The 21887-nt window shown below is 43.9% G+C and overlaps 5 protein-coding genes across 5 annotated transcripts; 3 read left to right on the top strand and 2 right to left on the bottom strand.

Annotated features, from left to right (window-relative positions):
- Positions 1–2829: 2829 nt before the first annotated feature.
- On the bottom strand, positions 2830–3942 carry BCIN_11g01730 (hypothetical protein). The gene has a single exon (XM_024695860.1). It carries the CDS (start codon positions 3482–3484, stop codon positions 3107–3109), a length of 378 nt encoding a protein of 125 aa, XP_024551657.1. The 5' UTR covers positions 3485–3942; the 3' UTR covers positions 2830–3106.
- A 4467-nt stretch (positions 3943–8409) lies between these two features.
- Bcltf3 lies at positions 8410–11142 on the top strand. The gene has a single exon (XM_001556587.2). The coding sequence runs from the start codon at positions 9040–9042 to the stop codon at positions 10096–10098; it is 1059 nt and encodes a 352-aa protein (XP_001556637.1). The 5' UTR covers positions 8410–9039; the 3' UTR covers positions 10099–11142.
- Positions 11143–12638: 1496 nt separating this feature from the next.
- BCIN_11g01710 (hypothetical protein) lies at positions 12639–15005 on the top strand (the record flags this gene model as incomplete). The annotated part of the gene is made up of 4 exons (XM_024698308.1): positions 12639–12734; positions 12805–13209; positions 13258–13927; positions 14338–15005. The coding sequence occupies 4 exons, from the start codon at positions 12639–12641 to the stop codon at positions 15003–15005; spliced, it is 1839 nt and encodes a 612-aa protein (XP_024551656.1).
- Positions 15006–15706: 701 nt separating this feature from the next.
- BCIN_11g01700 (hypothetical protein) lies at positions 15707–18920 on the bottom strand. Its single transcript, XM_024695859.1, has 5 exons — positions 18392–18920; positions 17695–18341; positions 17523–17618; positions 16927–17473; positions 15707–16873 (listed from the first exon to the last, which is right to left on the bottom strand). The coding sequence occupies exons 1-5, from the start codon at positions 18558–18560 to the stop codon at positions 15837–15839; spliced, it is 2496 nt and encodes an 831-aa protein (XP_024551655.1). The 5' UTR covers positions 18561–18920; the 3' UTR covers positions 15707–15836.
- Positions 18921–20037: 1117 nt separating this feature from the next.
- BCIN_11g01690 (hypothetical protein) lies at positions 20038–21860 on the top strand. Its single transcript, XM_024695858.1, has 2 exons — positions 20038–21052; positions 21201–21860. Exons 1-2 carry the CDS (start codon positions 20283–20285, stop codon positions 21688–21690), a joined length of 1260 nt encoding a protein of 419 aa, XP_024551654.1. The 5' UTR covers positions 20038–20282; the 3' UTR covers positions 21691–21860.
- The last annotated feature ends 27 nt before the right edge of the window (positions 21861–21887 follow it).

Genomic DNA, 21887 nt, shown 5'->3' with positions numbered 1-21887 from the left:
AAACTCTGGTAAATGCACGCACACTGAGCAAATATGCCTCCAAAACTCTCAAGAGTGGAAAATTTGCCTTGGCTATCTCTTTGCACGGCGCAATATGACGTGATACTAAAAGCAACCAAGCAAACCAAAATCAACTTCGGTGAATGAAAGCTGAAATCCATCTGCATTTGCACTAGTTGTTAGGTGTTCTGAATTGGCAATAATCAATCAATTAATGGCCTCCTGCAAATGGAGAATGAATATCTATTCATCCCCCCAGAAAAGATAAGCGAACATGGATGGCCCTCACAAAACTTTCTCCCGAATCCGAAGCTCAATTTGCATACCAATGCAAGCCAAGAACGCTTGAAGAAAAGTACAACTTCCGTATAAATTTTCGGCATACGTCTAAACGCTCCATCTTATCGATATTGAAAGCCCAGAGACATTCAAAGTCCAAGACAACATGCAGTATGATGTTGAGGCATGAAAGCAACTAGCACAATATTAACTAATGTACACCTAACAAGAGCAACAGGATAGATGAAACTACCTTGAACCCGGGTCGGGCCACCAGTTCAAACTATTGAAAGGGACCTCGAGTTTAGTTAGTCGAGTCCCTTGGAAATCGGAGTTGACCGGTCAAGTTTATGGAGATAATTGGTGTATACACAGCGTCAAAATAATTTCGCGGGCTTGTTTACGACTACATATCAAGCGTTACAATGAGAAAATAATGATTGGATGTTCAACATCCGAAGTCATGTACATCATGAAGTACGCCACCGTTCTAACACTTAACGGCTCACGCCGTTGAATGATTTCAAGAAAATTTAGCCAGAAAATGCTCAAACCACATAAACTCTGTTCATGTTGTAACCCGAAAAGTAAAGTTTCCAAGAACTTTGACATACAACCTTTTATCGCCGCGCATAAGTTCATAACTCCTAATGTCAATTTTTGACGGAAGCATTTTTCCATTCCGCTTGTTGCAACGTTGCAACATAACTTCTTGACATCACGTTCGTGAATTCATGTTGAACGGCATAACATTCTATCACAATCCCTGGGATTCGGTACCGATTTTGATCGGAAAGGAACTTTAGTCAAGTCACTCTAAAAGACCCTTCAGATTGGCGGGAGATGGTAGCTTCGTAATAAATTTGTAGGATTGTGTGATGTAACCAATTGTTTGGAGGATGATGTTGTAATAGGATAAATGAGGGGTAATTATGTTGGATTGAGTAGTATTACTTGTCCAACACTAGTTGGTATTCTCATTGATAATTTTATTTTTCCTTTTAATTTGATTGACAGAAGAAGAGAGAGAGAGAGAGCTGCTGGGAAATTGCGAAAGAAACTTTTCTTTTCCGAGACATTGAACCATTGAAAGATAGAGGCTCGAGAGAGTTTAGATTTCATGATACTTTTGGAATGTGATATCGATAAGAAAGACATTGCAAGCTTGACTGGTGATAGATCTGCAAACCTAGATATTCATACTTATGAATGACCGACCTATTGATAAAATTAAACCACCCATCCCATATCACCCCGCCCATTTAACCTCCAAGGGTCCAATATACATACATAAAGGGTCTGTTCACCTAGCACTCACGTACACCATCTGTAAAGCTTATGGCGACTCCAAACTTAACATCCATACATTCATCAAATCTCCTCCGAGATACGATACTTCCGCAGCGTAATGTCACACATGGGAAACGTTAGAAGAATTGATGGAAATGTGACAGAAATGCATACGACTGTTGACCGCTGAGTTTGAGAACCGTATGTAGATTGGTTGAGCAGAATGGATCTCATTCTCACACCGTGGAGATTGTGTGAAAATGCTTTAAAAGAGTGAACGGAACGATACTGCATGAAACAAACATACCTTGTTGTTGGTATCCAGTACGTACATGTTTGATTGATAAGTAAGATCGGTCACTTTAACCTTAGACATCGTATCTGTGTGATATTTGAGTACCAGTATTGTACTCGGTTCAACTGGGGCCATGGATACTCTCAGGTCGGTTGAGATTAATGGATGTTAGAACTTCGTATTGATTAGATCCAGTAGAACTTAGATGTATTGGCTCAGTCAGACTGGTCAGACTCATCATACGATATCTGAGGTGATTTCTGTCAGGCAAGGTGTATTAGTCATGTCTTATTCATCAGGCATGTGACCCCATCTCATCGACGCATCGACACATCGACGCATCGACGCCATGGAGGTGGTCCTCCTCCTTATCGTCGATGATTGAAAAAATCATATGAAACATCCGTTCCGCTCACTACATGATTGTTAATTATTTTTTTTTCTCCTCGAGCGGGTCCTTCCTTTCAATCGACTTTGACTCAGATCATCGTCATAGGGGATCTCGATTTCTCCAAACAAGCTTCTAGAAAAATCTTTCCACTATATAAAATAATTCATCCCCTCGAATTTTTCCACCCAGAACCCACACCGAATCTCCTTCAGAGTTCCAACTATGCCACGTTATCAAGCAGAGTTAGAAACATGGTACTTGGGTCCTCTGAAAGATGTTCTTTTGATCAGAAAATCAATGGTAGATCTTGTTGTAAAGCCAATATTGACTGAATTGACCCCACTGAATCTCGATGACTTTTGGTGCATCATACCCTTATTTTCAAGCTGCATCGACGATGAGGTTTGGATTAGGTTTAACTCGTGCTCTGCCCTGTCAGCTTCATCATCATCTAGAACGCACTCTGACTAGGATGCGAACTTTAAACATCGGCTATACCATGTCTCGACTAGGGGGGCTCCAGGGCCAATTCTCCACAGCTTTCCACAAGATCACGTTTAGAGGATTTACAGGATGCAGAGCGACCGGGGGGAGGGCTGCTCCACTCAATGATCCGCTTTCTATCCGCTTTCAAAAACCAAAGGGAATTTGTGAGGGAATCTAGCGAATCTAGGGAAGTTAGGGATATCTCTCTAGGATTCCCGGGTTTCCAGGATTCTAGCTATAAGTAGTGCCCCAGTTGCCATTTCTTTCCTTTCTTGCCTTTCCCACCCTGGTCGCAGAGGACCCCGACTAGGAACATGAGCACACCCTGGCATCCTGATTCAAAACGAAACCCCTCATATGCATGCTCATTCCTCATATGTACTCTGTATGTATGCGAGTGTGTTAAGCTTCTCCATATCCACGATGATACACCCGTTTTCTCGATCGACTTTTGCCTGTGTGACGTCAGGGGAATTAGAGAATCCCATGTTTGAATAAGCTGGGTCGCAGGCGTGGTGGTCAGGTACGAGTGCCTCCATCTTGGGTTTGACCTTGGGGTGGAGAGGACATGGTATAATGAGAGACATTATTGTGACTCTGCTGTCTCGACTCTTTTTCCACTTGACTCTTGACTCTCGAGTCCTCTGGATAACTTCATTCCTTACATAATATTTTAACTTCGATACTTTCATCTCCATGCGACGTGCCCAATATCTATGGAAATTACTCTGATCTTGATTCATCTTGATTCAAATCATTCTCGTCACATAGCCCCCAAGATCTTCGGCACTTAGTGATCTATGATTTACCGTTCTTGGGTGGCGCCTGGAGAATAGCAATAGCAATAGCAATAGCCAAGTGTGAAGTATACAATTTCAAGACTACCTACTCGAGGGAGCAGAAACTAACAAACAGACACACCCACAAACCATACAACAACACACACACACATATACACAGACTCACTCACACACTCACACGCTCACACACAGACAATCTCATCACACTCACATACACATGCACACACACACACACTTCTTTCATTAAAAATAAAAACCATAAAGGGTCCCGCTGCCCAGAAATCTCATCCCTAAGCTAAAGCTAACGAGTGCGTGCGCGTTTCGGCATCATCGGGCTTAGTTTATCTATCGACGCCGCAGATACCATACCATGTTCAAAGTCCAAGCTTCTTGTTCCTGGCTGATGGAGCAACGGGTCCTCCACCTGCGGATGATCGAATAGGCAGTCATCCGCTCGTGAATAAACGTGGTGCTCCTATCCCGGATCGAGTAATATTTCCTACTTGGGCTCTTCCTCATGTGAGTGGGTTGTCACACTGTGAGTTAACCCAGTCAGTATCTATCCGCTCGGGGGGTTTCTACCGGGATTTGGGGTTTCTGTTCTGAGAGGTGTGGTGTGTACGCGGTACATAGGCATAGGTAGCGGTTGTGCTGTTATAGGCATTGGATTAGTGGTTGGAAAGCTTATTAATGCTGAAGGGGCAACCACTCGAATTCCAATGTCAACGAAATTTCTCGACATTCATTTGGAAGAGAGATCACATCGCACGGAGGATTCTCTCCGCCATTCACATCTACATCCTAGAAAATTGCCTCCAAAAATAGAGGAGAGAACTTCACATGCCGATGGTAGGGTAGAGTCTGTGATGTTGTGTGACCATAGGTGAGCGTGGAACGCATATATGCTGGGCGAGAGAGAGTTTCCTTCCAAAATTAAAGAAAATCAAAAAAAAAGTTGGCAAAAAAGTGGTGGTACGACGTACGAGTTGCAGAAAGAATCCAAATCTGCGATTCTTGGGCGTGGGGTAGAGGCGGAGATGACTCCGTCGCTCCTATCTACCTATCGGAGTTTTTTTTACCTGAAGGCGGGTGAGAAACATCAACACCAACGTCAAGATTCGCAAGATGCACGTAGGGAGGTAGCAAGACAAAGTCACGATGTTTTTTTTTTTTTGTTTTTTTTTTTGCGACGACGAGGTGATATCGATTCTTAGAAAATGATCCTGATATGGGGTTTTCATAGATGTAAACGACGTTAATTGTTTATTCAATCCATACTTCACATGATGCCTAGATCTCTAAGAACCAAACCTCCCCAAAAGAGGAGTCGAGGCTGCTGATAAATCCAACCCGATATCAACTATATCACACTCAAATATTAAGCAATGAAAGCAGAACATAGCATAGCATAGCATCGCATGGCATCTGCATCCTCGGAGTCACGAGAGGCAAAAAGAAGAAGGAAATACTGTGTAACAAAAGCATTGCACAAACCGATATTTTCCAACCTCACAGTTTCATCCAGCCTGTGCAGTACAGGTCGCACTGAATACGATGCGACGAAGGAGATATCTCCGCTCGCTGGCGACCGCCCACGGTAAAGAGGGTGAGTTCTGTATGCATATGTAGGTAAACGGATGCAGATTGCCGTCTTTTTTCCCTCTAAAGGAAATGGGCTAAGAGCGTGAATAGTACGCTCGCACGGAGGAATTTGGATAAGGGGTAAGTGAAGAAAGGGAAGGGACGGGAAAAGAGATGAGAAGATAATCTTGACTGATGGATAGATGGGTAGATAGATGGGTAGATAGATGGGTAGATAGATGGATAGATAGCCGTAGGTCGTACATACAGATCGAATGTAGGCGAATGAAGCAGTAGGGTTGTACGAAAACGAGACAGACACCAGTGAAAAAAAATATGATATCTGATAGACAATCGGGAACAGGAGTGAGGACGTACCGTACCATTTGTCCCCGGTTCCAGGAAGCCAGGGAGGAAGAGAGAACTCTTTCTGAGATATTGGTGCGAGAGAGAGAGGACGCATGTCGAATCAAATGCAAGCAAAGACCACGGATCAGCAAGACGACGGAAGAGGAGTGGGGCGTCGAAGGCGCAGAAGGCGCAGAAGATATCGTAGAAGCAGGTGAAAAGGAAGAAAGGAAGGAACATACATGAGAGCGAGCGAGAAAAGAAATTTTCACCGACCGACTTACTTAGGTACCTACCTACCTACCGTGTCTCCCTAGGGGTGGATGGTGTACCGGTAGGTTGGCGACGTAGATCTAGGGGTCTGGCTGAGAGAAATACGGAGATCGACCTTGTCAGCGTGTGGGATCTTTGCGAAATGCTCTGCGAGGGGTGTAGTGGGAAAGTTTAGATATCGCATCCCCAGTCCGCCAATTACCTATGGACGAGCGAAGCATTTGAGATGGGAAAGTTTCTCGCCGCGCGCGCGGGGGTTCGAACTAGGTAGTTCTGGGTGGTGTGATTGGGTTGCTTGCTTGGTGGATAGATAATACGAATACGTTGGCTTGCTTAATGGACTTTTTGATTTTTATTATTCTTCTTATTCTTCTGATTATCATTCGCTTTCCGATAGTCTGGTCTGGTTTGGGAAGAAGTTGGCGGTGCTAGAGATCTGTTCTGGTCGATGAATGGATGGAGGGATGGATGGGTGGGGAGGCAATTAGTTCATTAGTCAACTAGTCGGTTCTCCGAGGCCAAAATATCTTATTTTTATCCCTCGGTTTGCCATCATCCATGGGATTATGTATCTATGACGGGGACAGTACGCTGAAACACGATGACTTCATTCTTTATGGCTTATTTCTTAATCCTTTCTGACGCTCGTGAAGAGCGTCCATTGCGCGTCGTGATGAAAGTATCGCGACATATACGTGTGTGTATGCGTGCCTAGGTATTCGAAGTAAGGTATTATCAAAACGCCGTGAGAAGACCCAAACATCAAATGTATATATCGACAGATCTTCAGATACGATGAATCTAAGCATTATGCTTTCGCGGATGGGGAAGAAGAAAACATGATGCTGTGCACCATGTGCTTTGTGTGACGCAGACGCAATGTTTGAGGAACAAAGTGGAGTGGGACATTGCCCTTCTATCTCGGGGAGAAGATGTGATGTGATGTGGTGGATATTTCGGCATTGTAATTGGGATACGACCCCGGTTTTTTGCTGTTTTTTTGCTGAACGGGGAGGACTGTATGGACTAGAGACTAGATGCATATTGCTAAGGAAGATTTTTATTATCATTGTGACTATGATTGTGGCTACTGTGTTCAAAAGTTAAGTTTTCCTACTATTGACTTGGGAGATCTTAGATGAGAGTTTAAATGTGTTGTGATGAGAGAGCGCACGAGACCAATGAATTATAGTGTACCTAAGTAGTGAGGGAATGAGTGGTATATTGTGTGTGTTGTGAACCAAAAAGATTAAAAAAAGTGCTTGGGATTTAAATTTTCGTTTCGGTGGGTGGTGCGTTTAGCTGTTTGGGGATTGGGTGGGTGGATGGATGGGTGATGAAAAGTTGGAACTGGGAAGAGAGGAGAAGAGAAGAGAAGGGCAGAGGTTTTAGGTTGAGGATCGAGTTGCAAAGGTGTAAGGAAAGCAGTGGTTACGATGTGTCAAACGCATCTAGTTCGATTAGCATGATTTGCAACGATGACTAGATGGATGGCAAAGTAGCTCAGTAGCTCCGTAGCTCGGATTAAAATATCGTCGGTCGGGATTTAGACGGCTTGATTGCCATATACTTCTTCCGTCCAGCCAGTCTGCCAGTCTGTGCCTGCCCGGGTGCTCAAAGGCTGATTGAGTGACTGAGTGACTGAGTGCCTGGGTAAATGGATCGTGATGTGTAGCATGGGAAAATGAAAAGCATGCAGCTTCCTTCTGGTGCATCCAACGCCATATACTCGTACAGGAGAACATGCACCATGGTGCGTTTGGATGGCTTCGTTTGACGGCTCAGGTTGAAAGTCGATACTGTATCTTACATCCCCCATCCCCCATCCACAATAGGGTTTCCGATGCATCGCAGTGGCTATCGGGCTTAGATCCAACTCATCGAACTTACCTGCCTATCTCATGTGTGATTAGACCCAAAGCAGCCGGGTTGGCATTCTTCACCCGCCGGCTTGGGGAAAGATTGGCATATATGTACCGTATACTCTTCTTTTGCCAGTACCCCGGTCGCCAGATAATATACGGCACACACGATACTGGACTTGGGACAGTGTGCACGACACTTGGACTTGGATATGGTGAGGATTATGGAGGACCCAGGGATCGATTGGGTATCGAGCCGGTATTCAGCAAACTCCCGTCGTATATCACATACCGCACTATGCCAGAACACACAAGATCACAATATCATACAATATCATACAATACCACATACGCAGACGCACACTTACCCAAAACTCAATCCCTCCCTTTCCCCTTGTATGCTTTGGGGATATTCACCAGATTCCCACTTGCCCATTTGCCCGCCCCACCAATATTTCCAACATTTTTCTGATTTTTGGTCTTTGAACCCTTCCCCTTCCTTGAACCCTTTTTGATTTGACCCTTCATTACACACTCGCAGTCTTCATCCCTAGTCATCCCTAGTGGTCTTTTAATCCCAGTTTCCACTCCCACCTACCCACATTAAAATTTAAAATAAAATCAAAAGCAACTAAAGCCAAAAAAAATAAAAAAGAATTTATATTTTACTGCTCAGGCACCTTTGACTCTAAGGAAAGGGACCCATGTGTAATACGTCCTAAAGCCAAATCCCATATCTTTCTTAAGAATCCCATCTTATCAATGACCCAACCATCATCCCCCTCCTTCACCTCTTTATATTCCGAAAATATATATCTGCGAAATTCACGTATCTCTTTCGTGTCCCAACGAACATTCACACCACAGAACTAGAAGTCGTCGAAAGATCTCTTCACCTCTTTCCGTGCGATCCAGAGAGATATACTTTTGATCAACACCTATCCTACCCATCTACCGCCAGAAGATTATTTCGACTTTTCATCACCTCCTGTCGGTCGTACTTGTCGACGCTCCCGTTCCATTGTCGCTGATAGTCGCTACCTCGCTACGCTACTTCACCCTCTATCTATCTATCTATCTATCTATCCACCCCTTCATAAGACTTCTTCTCCTCACACTATTGGAGAGTTCTTCAATCAACATCTTTCGAAACAGATATAATTCCTCGATCCTATATCTCTACTCGTCAATCAATCAACCCATCAATCCATCAATCATATTACATGCTTGTAATTGAGAACACCCATCATCGATATCCTCTTACCTCCCACTTTCACATGTGCTCGGGATTGTCTACTTCCAGTTCGAATATCAGCGTTCAATAAAAGTAGCTTCAATCTTTGATCTTCTCTAATAAATAGTAGAATTTCTGTAATTCGTCTCATAACTAACACGAATTCCCAATCCAATCCACACTCAACCACATCAATCACCATGTCTCTGTCAAGAAGACCTAGTATGAAGGGCAGAGATTCCTCGGGTCGCGAAGTTTCCCTATTAAATTCCTCCACGACGGAGATGTCTCCCTCTCCTGTATCACAACCACTGTCACAATTACCACAATTGCCATTCAGACAACCTTCGTACGATTCGTATGGATCGCAAAGATTCTCCCAAAAATCTTACCCACCAAGCTCTCCACACATGGTCCGAACGAATTCCAATGCATCAATTGCCAGTCTTACATCGGTACCCAGTTTATTACGTTCCGATTCTTACGATTCATATGAAGCCCGATCACCAATTACACCCACCTTTACACCACACGCTCATGGGAGAAATCATTCTTTCACCGAGCAATATGGAAAGGAAAATCCATTTTACGAGCGTAATTCCATGGACGAATACCGTCCTTACTCTACACATTCCACTCAAAAATCCTATCAATCAACAAACGCACCACAATATCCCGAAGAACAATATTATCACGAAGATTCTTACCCAGGAGTTGCCGAACGTGGACCTGGAAAACGTTACTCGTGTCGATACAAGGAACTCCACAACTGCAACAAAACCTTCACCACCTCCGGTCATGCATCTCGGCATGCTAAGATTCATACCGCCGAAAAAATGGTGTGCTGCACATATACTGGATGTATGAAGAAATTTACCCGAGCGGACAACATGAAGCAACATCTTGATACTCATTACAAGGACAAGCCTAGATCTGCATCGAGTAGCGCATCGTCGAGCGGTAGAATGAATGGCAAGTCAACACTCACCATGCCTGCCAGAGTACAAAAGAAAGCTTCGCCTTCAATCAACAACTTGCAATCTCCAAGACCTAAGATGCTATCTCGAATCTTGACATCCGATATCCCTCCATTCGATTTGAAGGATCAGCAACAATTCCAACCCCAACAAGACTTTTACCCTTCAATGGGCTCGGGTCCTTCGCCCACCCAAACAGATTTCCAAAGTCTACCTACCAGACCCAAGAGTCCCAGTAGTCTGGATATATTGGCTCAAGCGGCATCGGGAAACATGTATTAATTGGTAATCCTTGATACCTTTTCAGTTATGAAATGTTCAGAACAAACCAAAGTTGTACAGAACCATAACTTTGCGTTTGGATCACCGATTTTCTCCCCCGCACCAATATATCCTTTCCGCATATGCAGGTTATATTACGTTTTTGGAATACTGCATGGCACGCTTCTCCACATCTCATCGTATCTCGATTCTTTTGGCAGTTCTTCACTTCAAAGTTATTGTCATTGGATGAAAGGGAAGAAAGCGGCAAATATACATTGAATGCAGTTGAAACTGCATTTGGTTTTCGGTTTAGCGTTTTTTCCCCGTCGGTTAATTTGTATGCCGTGGGTGGTACCATTTTTTTTTCGGATGGTCTCGGGCTACATACCTCTCCGATTCTTGCAATAATCATCGGGTAATTCGGGGTGGGTGATGGATGAAATGGTGATGCAAAAGTTACTTGACTTTTTCCCTTCAAGTATATAACTTTTTTCTTTAGAGGCTGTGTGTGGGAGGGATTTCTTTTACAAAGGTTCTTTTTTTTTCTCTCAGTATATACCATGATGATACGGGGTCACAATGTTTTTTTTTGTTTTTTTTTGGGGGGGTTTACATGGCTTGGAGGGATGGAGATGAATACTCTAATTTGGTGGATTGATTTGGATCGATCCATCTTGGATGATGAGTTGACGGAATGGAAGTAATTATGTGAATTGTTTGATGTGGGCGGGAAGGAGAATCAAGAGAGAAATTTTTATACCAAGGCTGGATGATCTGGATTGGGAATGGGAAAGGGAAATTTTATGGAATGGATTGGCCTGGGGATTAGGGAAAAATATGATATAAAGGTGTTGAGGTCTTTTTTTTGATTCAGTTTTCATTTGTTTCTTGGGGTGTTTTTGTTTAAAGAGGGACTTTTTGTACCCTGCTCGCTCGTGGCAAATGGCAATGATACCAGGTTAAACAAGTTGTGTATGTATATGAACATGAGCATGAGCATCAGCTTGTCTGTTTGGGATGGGGAGGGGAGATTGAATGGAGTGGAGTGGAGTGGAATGAACACTTGTGTGAGGGAAGGGGGGGAAGTTGTGTTGATACCGGTTATCGGTGTCATCGATTATGAAATACAAAAATAAATATCAATATGAATATGAATATAAAAAAAGAAATGGGTTTTGGTGCTTTGTGACGTTTTGTGATTGGATTGTGTGAGGTTTGGATTTGAAGTGTGTGAGGGCGAGAGTGACTGAGTGAAGTGGGTGTATTGCAAGTGATTTGACTAACTATCTAATTAACTATAAATTTCGAAGTATGGAAGAGAGGGGAGGAGAAAGTAGAGGAATTAGATTGAGATTGAAATTGACGTTATATAAAAGGTGAAGGTTTATTTATTTGTAGGCGGATACGTAACTACATGAGAGGTTTTGGAGTGGTGGAACGGTGCATGGGAGAGGCAGTAATAAGGAGAAAGCACATCACGACTATATTCATTACATTGTCGTGGGAGATTTCTTCTCGCATACTCACTCGTCATTTGCGACCGAGTATTCTATCGTGGGACTAATAACTGTTGGCCTCTTGATTTTTGGGGGGGGTGTTGAAAGCTGAGGGTTGGATGAGATTATGTGTTTGCTATTGCATATAAACACGATGATTAGATACTGATATGTTCAGGGAGAGAGCATCGGGTATGATGTATCGGCTTATTATATCGATGTGTAGTAGAAATTCATGCTCCTATTTACGTTACGGTCTTGGGTTCTATCTAGGTATCCTGCGGTTTGGTGGCTCTTCGCCTATTCGAACTTGCAAATTCTTAGATTACCTAAGGAAAGGCGAAAGATAGATTGTGTCAGGGTTGGGAGATTGGAGTTTCTTGATGAATGGGAAGTCGGGACTGGAGGGGTTGAGATTGGAAAGAGACTCAATTTTATATCACGTTGTGGGAAATGAAATGATGGGATGGGAGAAGATATTACTCCAATATGATGGACGGTGGAGAGATTACGTTCGAACGTATACAAATCCTATACCTTTTTTTTTTTTTTTTTTTTTTTTTTGAGACTACCTACTTCGGTAGTAGTCTCGCCGTGGTCTTTCGAGTCCACAAACCTTCGAAAGAGAAGCTCTTAACTGAGTTCTTTTTTCCGAGATTCTCTTTGTTGAGTTTCTCACCCTTATAGTTGTCTGTATAGCTATAAAATTTTACACCTCCCCTCCCCTCACCCACTTCTGAGATGGTTCCCCTAAAGAACAATCAGGCCCCTAAGAAGGGTAGCAAGGAAGGAAAGCCTTGAGCTCCCAGACCTAATGGAGGCTCTGCCCCATCTGGATCCAGTGTTGGATCAAAACATGATCCTAAAGTGCCAGGATCTAGTAAGAGAAAGGTCGATGGCAGTCACAATCAGGCCAGCAAGAAGAAAAAGAGTGATGCAGCTCGCATGAACAGAGCATTCCTTGAGCTTTCTCTCTGCAAGGATGATGTAATTAGGCCAGTAAATGGGAGAGATAAACCATCTGGGTCTGAAATAAGAGCAAAGAATAGGTCGAAAGGTGCCATGGTGGTATTAAAACCTGTCAAAGATTCATTTGATGGTACAGATGAAATCAAGATGTTGGATTACCTAGCTTCATCTCTTGAATTGGCATCGCAAGTTCGTAGTTTAAGATTAGAAGTTGATGGGTATGTGGTTGTTCTTAACATGCAAAGTTTTTCTTCTAAAGAATGTTGTTGTTCATCCTATTGAAGATCGCATCTTCAAGCTATGCAACCTTGGGGAAAGATATGCCGCCTTGAATGTGGATGCAATTCTGTCCATGTTTGCCAATAACTTGGACACACCTGAACTTGCTGTGAAGCAGGCAGAAGAATTGCTCACATTTGCAGGAGACCCACAAGCAAAAGGTGACGATGCAGCCAAGCAAAAAGGAGGTTTCCGTGCTCTTAACTTCACAGTGAAGGTCCGCATTTCGCCACCAAAAATAAATCCTGACGCCAGATCTTTTAACGATCCTCGTGCTTTGGAGTTTCAAAGAATGTTGAGAAAAGGTCAATTTAACTTCACCTTGATACGCAGATTCGGAAACTTTCTCGAAGAGATAGTTGCATACTGGACACACAGAGTTGCAGTATGTGCGCAGGAAGTATTAGGGGCTATCTAGAATGACCATGTAAAGGAGACTTTAGGCCGCCGATTCAATGATTGGTACACGAGTCCAACAAAATGTCTTCCCCATGAACCTTGGATGGCTGAGGCTTCAGCTGAAAAGGACGAGATTCAAAGGTATGTTACACACGACGCAAGAAACAATTTTGGATCAATGGAAGAGCGGGAAATCGTACTCAGCGCTGCCGTTATCCATGATATCGTAGCCTCAGTCAAATTTAACGAACAATACTACAATTGGGAGCGAACCTATGAAGCGATTGTAAGGTACGTGAAGAGGGACCATGTTCAACTTGAATTTGATATCCGTGGCGGATTGACCTTCCCTTCAATCAGTAGGGGGACCCGATTTCTCGTTGGATGTGGGCGATTCACAATAGCCGAAGAACCTAATGCCGAGCTAGAGAATGACGAAGACAAGATTGAGAATGGTATAGTCCCAGAGGAAGAAGAGAACGAAGCCACTACAGGTGCCACTAACATCACTAGTAGCCAAGAAAATCTTGATACTAAAGTGATAGATAAGAACGAAGGCGAGCAAGCCATCTATGATTCCAACGAAGATGAGGTATCCGCCCAAGAGGTTGTCATTGTCGGTTTGAATAACATAGAATGGACCGCTCAAGTTCTCGTAGCCAAGGAAAACAGGCAATTCGTCATTTCTTTTAATATGCCTAAAGGTAAGAAACGGAAATTTCATGTAGGAAGAAAAGTCAATATTCAACTGAAGGTCTTGAGCAATCACCTTAATACAATCCGTCAACTTAAAGCAATTGGTATGGTTGCGGAAGATAAAGCTAAAGACGATGCCTACGGAAGAATTCTCTAGAGAGTTATACTCGGTGAAGGTATGGCCGATGTTAGAGATGATATCGAGGATCACCTTCTAGCTCTGAAAGCAATCACATACAACCAACTACCACTTCTCAACCAAAAGGTATACGACCAGTGGCTTGAAAATTGTGCCCTTAAACTTATGCAGCGAGAGGCATACGATGCAGTTATCGAGGATGTTCTACCAGCTACAATTATTCAAGGCCAATCCAGAACTGCTAGAAGCTTGACTGTGCTGTTACATGTGTTGGAATAGCACAACTTGGCTATAAAAGTCTATATGCCGCACCTACTAATGCAGCTACAGCAACCGCATTGTTATCGATATTCAAGGCAACTCAGAAACTATTTGAGGCTGTTGATAATGAAACAACTGGAGTAAATCCAGCGCCCGGGATTGTGGCCGAGGTCAAGGAATCAAAAGAGAAATTTCGCATTATCCACCTTTCAGCCAACGCTTCCACAGAAGATGACTTTATGAAGAGAGACGACGAGATGAAGGATGGCGAAGAAGATGATCCCCTCGAAGCATACAGAATCTCGAACCACGTCATAAAATCTTTTCATCGCAAAGCAAACGATTCTGAGTTGAGCAACACTATTCGCAACAAGGGACGCAACTGGCTTGCGATGCTTCGGGAAGGAAAATCCGTGCCAGCAGAAAGATTCGTCAAAGAAGGAATCGACGAAATAGAAAATGTTGTTAGGGACGCTCGTACCGAAATCATCGTTTCGACTTGCAACAATTCCGCGGCGCTTCGCGAAATGGGGTTCAAACCTCAAGTCGTTATGATCGACGGTGTATCTTCTGCTAGAGAACCCGATTGCATTATCCCGCTTACCTTTGATCAAGCTCATATTATTTTGTATGGAGACTCGAGGCAGAAGTTGGTGGTGCCGGCTGTTAGATCTTTTTGGAAATAATGAGTTTAGTGTTCAATTATCGAGGAGTCTTTTCGAGAGATTGGTCGGGCAGGGAAATATCAAGGTGGTCCGACTTGAGTAATCTTTTTCAATAAACCATGTTCAGCGATTATGATTCACATCAACAGACGTTCGAATATTGAGAGATGTGGGCTATTGCAGGTAAAATACGTTGAAATTCAGATTGAGAATAAATTCCAATGGTTAAATACTCGGTAGGGGTCTTCGATCTTTGATAATTCGAAAATCCGAAGAACGGCAGGTAGCGGACTTCTAAAAGGGGTACTGATACAGATCGAGGACAGAAATGGATATGGAGGAAGCGAGGAAGGGAAATAGAAATCCCCTCCCTCCCCCCCCCCGCGCCCCACTCCTCGGATCTCTGGTTGTTTGAGAAGGGGATGCCAGCTTTTGATTAAATCAAATTAGTTTCCTGGATAGGGGAGGGGAGCTTGAGACTGGTAGGGTGGATGCATAGAGCTTTCTTCGTGTCTGTGGGTAATAGTTCCTCGTTTCGGTGGCGGGGTGTTGTTCGGGAAGGGGGGGTTCTTACGCGTGTGTTGTATTCGTTGAAGAGATAGAAATGGTATTGTGGAATTGAAGTTGAAGTTGAAATTGAAATTGATATGAAGTGTGTGTATATTACGAGACGGGATATTCAAACGAGAAAATGATGGATCGAGAGAAAAGATATTAGAATTCTTATTTTCAATGTCCGCATTATGGAATCACATACAGTGTTAAGCACACGTTCATCATCCTCATCACATCCCCATCTCACCATTTCCGTACCGCCCCCCCCCCCCCAAAGAAATCCCATTCCTCCCACCCTCAATTAACAAAAAATCCATCCTCCTTCCCCCCCTCCTTCACATCCCCCCCAACATCCTTCCCAAACACCGTCCCCTCAAACCTCGGCACATCAAAAGTGCCCTCTGGATCCCTCCCCTCCCTCAAAATGTATTTCCCCACCCTACTCTGACTCCCTCTAACCTCCCCCAACCACCCCGTCATCTCCAACGCCACCTTTTTATTCCCCCTCGCCCCTCCCCTAATCGCCGCTTCCATAACATGATACCTACTAACCCCATTCCTCAACATCATATCAAACGGCGTGGTCGTCGATCCCTCCTCCTTATAACACGCGATACTCATTCTCTCCAAATGAGGTCTTCCAAACAGCAACCCCTTAATCTCATTACTATACCCATGATAATTAAAATGAATCGGCTTATCAGGCGTGAACAAACTATCAAATTCCTCCTGTGTCAAGCTATGCGGATGCAGAGTTTCGGCTTCCAAAATCATCAAATCGGTTACGTTGACCACTCTGATTCTCAATTCTGGACACTTTTTGCGGAGCAAGGCAGCGGCGACCACGACTTCAAACATGAGTTCAGAACCGATTCCTACGAGGACGACATCGGGGTCAAGTCCATCGTCTGTGCTGCAGAATTTCCAAATCGAAGCACCGGCTTGGCAATGCTTGTTTGCTTCTTCGGGACTGAGGAAGACGGGCTGAGGTTGTTTGGATCCAACCATTAGGTTTATGTAGTTGGTTGATTGGAGACAGTGAGAGATTGTCGAGAGGAAAGTATTTGCATCGGGTGGGAGATAAACTCTTGCGGCTGTTGGTTTGAGATTCAACACTGCACCGATGAATGAAGGATTTTGATGAGAAAATCCATTATGTTCTTGACGAGTCCATGTACTGGTTTCGATATAATTGAGAGATGAGAGATCTGCTCTGAAACGGGTTTCTCGAGCCATTTTGTTGAATTTACTATATTGAACCATCATGGTGTGAATTATACCGAGGAAGGATTCATAAGATGGGAAGATTCCAGTACGTCCGGTGAGAGTGTATCCTAGAAATAGTGAGTAAGGATGCACAAGACAAGATGAGAGAAATATCTCATACCTTGAAGGAAACCTTGACATGTGTGTTCACTAAGAATTTCAATAACCCTTCCACCTTGAGCATGTGAAAATTCATCCCATTGGAAATCACGCCCTGTATTCTTGAATACTGCGTCAAGTTTATTACTGACAAGTTCATCTGGGGAGAAGAGACGAAGGGATTTTGGGTTATCAACCAAAGTTTGATCAATCAGATCGCCAATAGCTTTCATACAAGAAACTTCTGTTCCTTTCTCAACACCATAATTTTTCCAATCTGGCACTTTTAATACTTCATGGTTTTTGTATGTTTCTGGTCTCTGACCAAGTTTTTTGTGTTCGGGTGGGATGATTGCCTTGACAGAATCCACAACATCACCGGATTCTGTAAACAATTTAGCTGGGCCATATGATAAAAGCCATTTTTGGAGGTCAGCGAGTTGATCTTTGTTGGATTTTACGGCCATCAGAGGAACTTGATGGGCATGGAATGATCCTTCAACATATTCTCCATCAACAATCTTAGGACCACTCCATCCTTTTGGAGTTCTCATGATGATTACTGGCCACTATTTGGTGTTAGTACATGATCCTCATCTATGAATTGGGGGAAACTACTCTTGGTTTCATAATTGGCTTTCCAGATCTGGCGGCCTTTTGAATCTTACGGATTTCATCAAGAGCCCATTGCATACTTGTAGCCATATCACGGTCCTGATATACTGTTAGCATAATTTCCTCAACACGACTTCACAGCATAATTCTCCCAACTTCCGAGCAATTGACTTACGATATCTTCCAAATCCTCAACAAATCGGCATTGATATCCATATCCAGTAAATAAAGATGCCATTTCCTTGTCATCCATACAACCATAAATAGTTCTTTCGGAAATCTTGAAACCATTTACATGAACAATTGGAATAACCGCACCTGATTCCGCAGGATCAATATATTTGGCCGCATGCCATGCAGTAGCTGTTGGACCCGATTCTGCTTCACCATCACCAACTACACAAGCAACCACCAAATCTGGATTATCCATCACAGCCCCAAAAGCTACCGAAAGAGCATATCCAAGTTCTCCACCTTCATGGATGGAACCTGGAACTTCGGCACTGATGTGAGAAGGAAATCCAGATGGTGTACTGAAACCAGTAATGAGGTTATGAAGACCTTGCTTATTGTTGGAATATTTGGGATAGAATTTGGCCAAAGTCCCTTCTAGCCAAAGAGAAGAAAGAATTGCCGGAGCTCCATGACCAGGTCCAACAACATATATCATATCAAGATCATTCTTCTTCGTGAGATAATTCAAATGAGCATAAACCAAAGTAAGACCAGGACATGTTCCCCAGTGACCTAAAAGTCTTGGTTTTATATCATCAAATGTGAGATCTCTTTCCAAATAGGCATTATCGGAAAGGAAAATCATAGCTATGAAGATGTTAGCCGGGGTGTGGTGATCTTCATTTTGCATTACCTACCAGCAGCAATGTAATTGCTAGCTCTACGAAATTCCTCAAGTCCTCTTAAATCATCATCGGGGATTTGCAACTTTTCCAACTTGACTGCTAGATCATTGACCGTTGCAGAACCAGGTATATTAGAATTCAACGCTTGAGGATTTGGTCTATCTATGATTTCTCCAGGCATGTTTGAGTTTGCTGTGAGTTGGTCTTGAGGGGTGGTGTGAGGTTATTGTGGTTGTAATTGTAGTTGTGTTTGTGTTCGTGGTCGTGGTATTTTGATTTCGTTATTTGCGTCAATATATGCCGTTTGTTTACCTTGACACCAAGCAGACAATCCCGATATTTTCGACAGCAAATAGATAGAGGAATGACGAGTGGGGTATTGAGATGAAGAAGAAGAGATAATTGATTATTTCGAATATAGAATATACTTGAGTAGAATCCAGAGAAGAGAACAATTGAAAAGATAAACAAAATAACATTACCCCTCCTACTATTTCTCCACGGACAAAAACAAGCTCTCTAGCTCTCCACTTCTTCCATCTTTAACAAAGGGACAACTGCGTCACATCTATCTATCATTCATTCATTCATTCATCATCATCATCATCATCATCCATCATCATCCATCGTCATCCGTCATGCATACTGGGTACACCTATGGCAACAAACTAACGATGCCGATAAATCCGATACGATTCTTACATCTAGACTTAAATGCATCGACCATCCACCATCCACAGCCAAAGCCAAGGCCCAACTAGATGTCTATTTCCAACATTAAAACGTTCTAGAAGGCATGGACTTTGTGGAAACACCGAAATTCCTATGCTCTTGACGAGTTTTGATGTTGTTTGATGTAATTAGTTTATACTAGAAACTTGCTAGAACGTCTCGTATCGGGTAGGGAAGAAAGCTTGACGTTTGTGTTAACGTTAACGTCATACCCCTTTCGAATGGGTGGAGAACGGATAGTGTAGATCGCTCGCTACCTACGAGTACGGAGTAGGTACAGCGTTTGGAATTGGATTGAGATCCGCCTGTCTTTATAGACGGCGATATCAGTTCAATCCTCTCATCTCAACCACAGCAACAGTCACTTGGTAGAAGGAAGAAAGAATACATCTAATCCATTTCCTCTTTCCGGATGAAACGGCGAATAACCCCCAAACCCAACCCAAAGCAACCCATCAACAACAACAACAACAACAACAACACCAACAGCAGCAGCAGCATTTCATGGCACGAGGGAAGAATCCACCATCCATCCAAGCAAGAATCCAAGCTTCTGATTTCCCCTCCCCTGTAACAATACATTTACACATCCAAGCTTCTCCCCCTGTAAGTTCCCGCCATTCCGTTCCCGACAATCCGGAAAAGCTTCTCGAGAGCTCTTATGCTTTGATCCCCTGTCGCTCTGCTAACTCACCAACGAGGGAGCCAATCGATAAGTGTCAATTCTCGGCCGCGATAAGAAATCCACGCACGATATGGCGGGGAAACTCTTGGAACGTCATCTGTGCGTGTGCGGGCTGCTGCTTTGGCATGATGATACGATTATATGAGTATGGGACGAGAGATGCAACGGCTTGGATTGTGGCATGATTTTAGCTTTGCTGCGTTGATGGGCTGGCTTTAACTACCTAGGTCTCTCTCTATCTGCATCTATCTAGATATATTTTGGAATCGATATTTCCATCTGATCTGATTCACCAATATCGAAGATTGAGTGCCAGCGCCAGTGCCAGATTCAAAGAAAGACGACGATTGGAGATTTGACCCGTACATTTCTAGTAGATACCTACCTACTCACACAATTATCTAGATATTCATCTGCTATCTCAATCATCCACTGGCGGTCTTCAAACCTCAACATACAACAACAACACAATACCTACCACTCGCCATGACCAAAATCATCCTCTCCATAAACGCCGGATCCTCCTCCGTCAAAATCTCCATCTTCTCCGCCTCGCAAGGCGACTCCTCCCCCACCCTCCTCGCCTCATCTCAAATCTCGGGCCTCACCTCTCCCCCCCCAACCTTCAAATACTCACGCTCCGACACCTCCACAATCCACGACCAAGCCCTCTCCAACCAGATCTCCGACCAAAACGCCGCATTCCAATACATCCTCACGCACCTCATCAACGACGAATCCTTCCCCCAGATTTCCCAACTCTCCGACATCGCCCTGGCCAGCCACCGCGTCGTGCACGGCGGCGATTACAAAACCAGCCAACTCATCACCCGCGAAACCTACCACCATCTCGAAACGCTCACGGATTTAGCGCCTCTGCACAACGCGTCCGCACTGGCCATTATCCAGCACTGCATTACCCATTTGCCATCTACGCGCAACATCGCCGTCTTTGATTCGCAATTCCACGCTTCGATTCCAGAACATATCAGTACGTATCCGATTGATCAGGAGATTGCGAAGAAGAATGGGTTGAGAAAATATGGATTCCATGGGATTTCCTATGCGTTTATTACGAGGAGTGTAGCGGAGTTTTTGGGGAAGAAGGAAGAAGAGACGAATATTATTGCGTTGCATTTGGGGAGTGGAGCGAGCGCGTGCGTGGTGAAGAATGGGAAGAGTTGGGATACGAGCATGGGATTGACGCCGTTGGCAGGATTGCCTGGGGCGACGAGGAGTGGGAGTTTGGATCCTAGGTATGTATTTCTCTATCTATCTATCTATTATTCCTCCATATATTCCCCCCTAAAACCCCTTTTCTCATCTTCCCAACAACCAAAACCCACACCGATACCCATACCCTCCCCCCTTTGCTCACTCGCTAACCCCCTCCCCCAACTACAGTCTCGTCTTCCACTACGCCACCAACGTCGGAAAACTCTCTCCCAACTCCACCTCCTCCCTACACATCTCGCGCGCTGAAGAAATCCTCAACAAAGAATCCGGCTGGAAATCCCTCACCGGCACCACCGATTTCGGCACCATTACTTCCTCCTCCTCCGATCCCGCCATGAAACTCGCTTTCGATATTTTCGTCGATCGGATCCTCTCATACATCGGACACTATTATGTTTCTCTCCATGGGAATGTCGATGCGTTAGTTTTTGCAGGGGGAATTGGCGAGAAGAGCGAGATTTTGAGACGGAGGGTGGGAGAGGAGATCAGGTGTTTGGGATTTGAGGTTGATGAGGAGAGGAATGCGAGGGAGATTGAGGGGACGGTGCAGGAAATTGGGAAGGAGGGGGCAAAGCATCGCATGTTGGTTTGTAAGACGGATGAACAGTTTGAGATGGCGAGACATTGTGTGGTTGATGAGGGACTTTTTGGGGAATGAGGTGCGATGCGATTAGAGGAGTGGAGATGAGAGGGGTGGAATGGTTGTGCGCCGCGAACATTGGAAAGTGGATTGTGAAGTGATGAAGGTATACAATATCCAACAGAGAAGAATGAATGAATGAATGAATGTATCAATCAAAGAAAGGAAAGCAAGAAATGTAGATAGCAAAACAAAATCAATTTTTTTGAGAAAGA

The sequence above is a fragment of the Botrytis cinerea genome, chromosome 11 (assembly GCF_000143535.2).
Source record: "Botrytis cinerea B05.10 chromosome 11, complete sequence".
Classification (NCBI taxonomy): domain Eukaryota; kingdom Fungi; phylum Ascomycota; class Leotiomycetes; order Helotiales; family Sclerotiniaceae; genus Botrytis; species Botrytis cinerea.
Note: the sequence above shows the minus strand (reverse complement) of the source record. Positions and strands in the feature narration are given on the sequence as shown.